This window comes from Octopus bimaculoides, chromosome 11 (genome assembly GCF_001194135.2).
Source record: "Octopus bimaculoides isolate UCB-OBI-ISO-001 chromosome 11, ASM119413v2, whole genome shotgun sequence".
Taxonomy (NCBI): domain Eukaryota; kingdom Metazoa; phylum Mollusca; class Cephalopoda; order Octopoda; family Octopodidae; genus Octopus; species Octopus bimaculoides.
Window position 1 is genome coordinate 62,804,622 of NC_068991.1, and position 4,574 is coordinate 62,809,195.

Genomic DNA, 4,574 nt, shown 5'->3' on the forward strand with positions numbered 1-4,574 from the left:
TCAACATCAGCAACAGGGTCTTGATGTATGTATGTATGTATGTATGTATGTATGTATGTATGTATGTATGCATGCATGCATGTATGTATGTATGTATGTATGTGGGAGAATATACGAAAAAACAACAGACGAGGACAGGTGGTGTAAATAACAAAAGGATGTATTAGTATGACGCTCGGGAATACGGAAAGTCTTTGACGTTTCGAGCTACGCTCTTCAACAGAAAGAATACGGAGACAAGGAGAAAAACACGGAGAAAAAAAATTGAATAGTGTTCAGTCAACGGTCAATCATAATAATGTATGTATGTATGTATGTATGTATGTATGTATGTATGTATGTATGTATGTATGTTTTATGTTTGTATTCTCATGCATGCAGTTACATATGTAGACATGCTCACATATATTTAAATGATAAACTTCTGGAAAGCTTTACAGATTTTTATAGTTCCAGTGATGGACTGGATCTGTAGTCTTCGAATTAGATTACTCCTTTCTGGTTTTGAGAAGCCTAATTTCTCAAGATTGGTATTTAAGCAGTATGTATGTATGTATGTATGAAGTCACTTGGAATGGTTCCAGAAGATATAGAAACCCTCGCTTCAGATGAAGTTGAATGGCGAACAAAAGTGTGGAATGGAATGAAAGCGTTTGAAGAGGCCAGGATAACGCAAGCAAGACTCAAAAGATATTTAAGGAAGAATGTAAAGATCGAGAAGGTGAATGACAAGGACCTTTTTGTGTGCACAATCTGTGACAGACCATGCCTGTCTTTGGCTGGCCTCAAATCTCACCTGCGAACCCATGGAAAACAAACTTCAACCAACTATTCTGACTATATGTCTGTGCACACGTTTGAATCTGGTGTATGCCAGAAGGCTTGCAAATCCAATGGGGGTCTTAAAAGACATGTTAAGATCCACAATGAACAGAACATACCTGCAGGTATCGGTAGTTCAAATCAGAGGTGCAATCTGTGTGGTTGTTTTTTCAGAACATTGTCTGGTTTAAAAAGCCACATCAGACACCATGAAGGGGCTAAGGTGTAGGTACAGGAGGTGGTCAAATTCTGTGTAAGGAGTAGACAACCACCATGTATGTATGTATATATGTGTATGGGGGTTAAATAGTTAGCACTCTTGGCAAACATTTGATCACTATAAACATATCATCTGTGCAGATTGCTCAGAACTAAAGAAAATTCGGAACTCTAATTTAGCCTTTTACGACAGGGAAGTCTGCAATGTGTGTATGTATGTTTGTATGTTTGTATTTATATATGTATGTGATCTTTTGTACTCTAGGCACAAGGCCCTAAAAATTTTGGGGGAGGGGCTAGTGTCTTAGATTGACCCCAGTACGCAACTGGTACTTAATCTAACAACCACGAAAGGATGAAAGGCGAAGTCGACCTCGGCGGAATTTGAACTCAGAACGTAGCGACAGACGAAATACCGCTAAGCATTTCGCCCGGCGTGCTAACGTTTCTTATTTCTTTATTGCCCACAAGGGGCTAAACATAGAGGGGACAAACAAGGACAGACAAAGGGATTAAGTCGATTACATCGATCCCAGTGCATAACTGGTATTTAATTTATCAACTCCGAAAGGATGAAAGGCAAAGTCGATCTCTGCGGAATTTGAACTCAGAACGTAACGGCAGACGAAATACCGCTAAGCATTTCGCCCGGCGTCCTAACGTTTCTGCCAGCTCGCCGACTTTATGTATGTAATGTGTGTGTGTGGTATGTATGCAAGTGTGTGTGTGTGTGTGCATGTATGACCATTTATGCATGTCATCCTATTGTACTGCGTACAATTTAAGTTCATTGACCGTGTCAAAAGTCAAATGTGTCAACAGAGAATTTATGATAATCGATATTGCCAACTGTTACAACAGGAAACAACAGGATAGCCCCAACTAAATGAAACTAAGTTCATATATATTGAAAAATAATGCGTCGATTTTTAAACGCGCGTGATCTAACTGATATGACTCACGTGACATCTAGTCACCATTAATTTTCATAAATACTCGCCTAATATTACAGCAGTGCATCACAGGGTAAAAAGTTTGCTTAATTTTTTCGCTATGAAAATATCGACTTTCTTTAGATGGATTGTGACAATTTATGGTTTATTTTTAATTGCTTTTGGTTATTATTGTCTAATTAAACAAAAATGGCAATTAGAACAAAAGCATGCAAATGACAATCGGCTTATTTTTCGGAGGATAAATATTAACACATCAAAAAAGCGAACCAGTGATTTGGATAAAACAAGATACAAAATCGACTGGCACGATTACCAAAAAATCTTATTGGATTCCTTTAGGGAAGGACCTGGAGAACAAGGTAGACCCGTGGTGCTCAGTGCCGCAGAAAGAATAAAAGAAGAACAGTTGTTTGCAGTGAATGGATTTAATGGTGCGGTCAGTGATAAAATATCACTATATCGTTCTTTGAGAGACATTCGCCATCCGGATTGCAAGCATAAGAAATATCTGAAGAACTTACCAAAGGTGAGTGTTATAATTCCGTTTTATAATGAACACTGGACTACATTGCTTCGCACTATATATGGAGTTTTGTGGAGGTCACCTCCAGAACTGATACAAGAGATCATTCTGGTGGATGATTTCAGCACCAAAGATCATAATAAAGAACCCTTGAGCGATTACGTGAAAGAAAACTTCAAGAAGGTCAAATTAATTCGCAACTCTAAACGGGAGGGTTTGATACGGTCCCGACTTCAAGGGGCTGAAACAGCAAAAGCTGAAGTAATAGTGTTCCTCGACTCTCATGTGGAACCATCTGTGAATTGGCTTCCTCCTTTACTAGAACCAATTGTGTTCAATGAGAAAACTGTTGTATGTCCGTTTATTGATGTTATTGATCACACCACGTTTTCACAGATTGCTCAGGATGAAGGAGCACGTGGAGCGTTTGACTGGAATCTTAACTACAAACGTTTACCACGTCTAAAGGGAGATCAAATAGATCCCACTGAAACGTTTGAGAGCCCTGTGATGGCCGGTGGGTTGTTTGCAATGAATAAAGCATGGTTTTGGACATTAGGTGGTTATGACCCACATCTGGATATTCGTGGAGCTGAACAGTTTGAAATTTCGTTTAAGATTTGGTTATGTGGTGGTCAAATACTTGACGCGCCTTGCTCAAGAGTTGCTCATATATATCGCGAATTTATTCCTTATTCTTCAAGTGTAAAGGCGTATGGTGATTATCTGTCACGGAATCACAAGAGAGTAGTTGAAGTCTGGATGGATGAATATAAGCAATACGCTTATAAAATGAAACCGAGTTTTAAGCGTGTGGATGCAGGAAATATTTCACAACAACTGGCTCTTCGCAAAAAGCTTCGCTGCAAATCATTCAGGTGGTTTCTTGAGGAAGTTGCTTTTGATGTTGTTCAATATTATCCGATCGATGAAGGAAAATAGAACGATACATAGACAGGAATTTGAATCATGATAATTTTTTCATTGAGAGGAAGTTTTTGCAAAAAGAAAGAACAAAAATTAAATAAATATTAAACCGTTTCGTTCGACTGAGAAATACATTAATTAGAAACATGAAAAATATTAATGATGAAATAAAAGTTTGAAACTTAATTAGACATGATACCAATTAGGGTCAGAAGAGATGACTATATGTTTATCAGAATGGAAAAATGTATTCTTTAACATGAGACAATTCTCAGAGAGATTTCTATTCTTGTTTATGTTTCTTTTTTATTTTATTCTTTTGTTGCTTTTGTTTCGTTTGTGATTGCGACATCAAGAAATCTGTTCCAAAAATTACGTAACAAAGAAGAATTGCCCAACCAATGTCTGGACAGTGAACCATTCGTTTATCGTACATTCTTCAACTCTTTCACTCTTTAGAATTGTTCAGTCGTGTGTGACGGTTAGTAGCCGAATATCTCAATAGGAAATGCTAAATTCGTCATCTTCATCATCATCATCATCATCATCATTATCATCATTATCATCATCATATTCGTCATCGTCGTCGTTGTCGTCACCACAACTCTTTTCACGACGACCACGACCACCACGACCACCACGACCACCACCGCTACTTGAGTCAGCACCACTATTACTACAGCCATGACATCACAACCACAACCATAACCACCAACATAATTATAAAAACACGGTTACAGAATAGAAAACAGAATACTGGAAGACAGTTGACTCTAACCTAAATAAATAAACAAATAAAATAAAAGCTCAATATAAAATAATTTACAGAATCAAGTTTAACAGCTACGTCACACCGCATATGATTATTATAACAAGTTGAGCTAAGACTCATACACGCCAATGAAATACATTTACTCTTTTACTTGTTTCAGTCATTTGACTGCGGCCATGCTGGAGTACCGCCTTTAGTCAGGCAAATCGACCTCAGGACTTATTCTTTTTGGAAGCCTAGTACTCATTCTATCGGTCTCTTTTTGCCGAACCGCTAAGTTACGGGGATGTAAACACACCACCATCGGTTATTAAGCGATGTTGGGGGGACAAACACAGACACACAAACATACACA

The 4,574-nt window shown here is 38.1% G+C and overlaps 1 protein-coding gene across 1 annotated transcript; it reads left to right on the forward strand.

Annotated features, from left to right (window-relative positions):
- Window positions 1–2,079: 2,079 nt before the first annotated feature.
- Window positions 2,080–3,526, forward strand: LOC106870590 (polypeptide N-acetylgalactosaminyltransferase 10-like). The gene has a single exon (XM_052971404.1). It carries the CDS (start codon window positions 2,095–2,097, stop codon window positions 3,460–3,462), a length of 1,368 nt encoding a protein of 455 aa, XP_052827364.1. The 5' UTR covers window positions 2,080–2,094; the 3' UTR covers window positions 3,463–3,526.
- Window positions 3,527–4,574: the final 1,048 nt, after the last annotated feature.

Bases quoted from the DNA above. Each gene is read 5' to 3' on its own strand.
- LOC106870590 (XM_052971404.1), top strand. From the start codon at position 2,095: ATGAAAATATCGACTTTCTTTAGATGGATTGTGACAATTTATGGTTTA.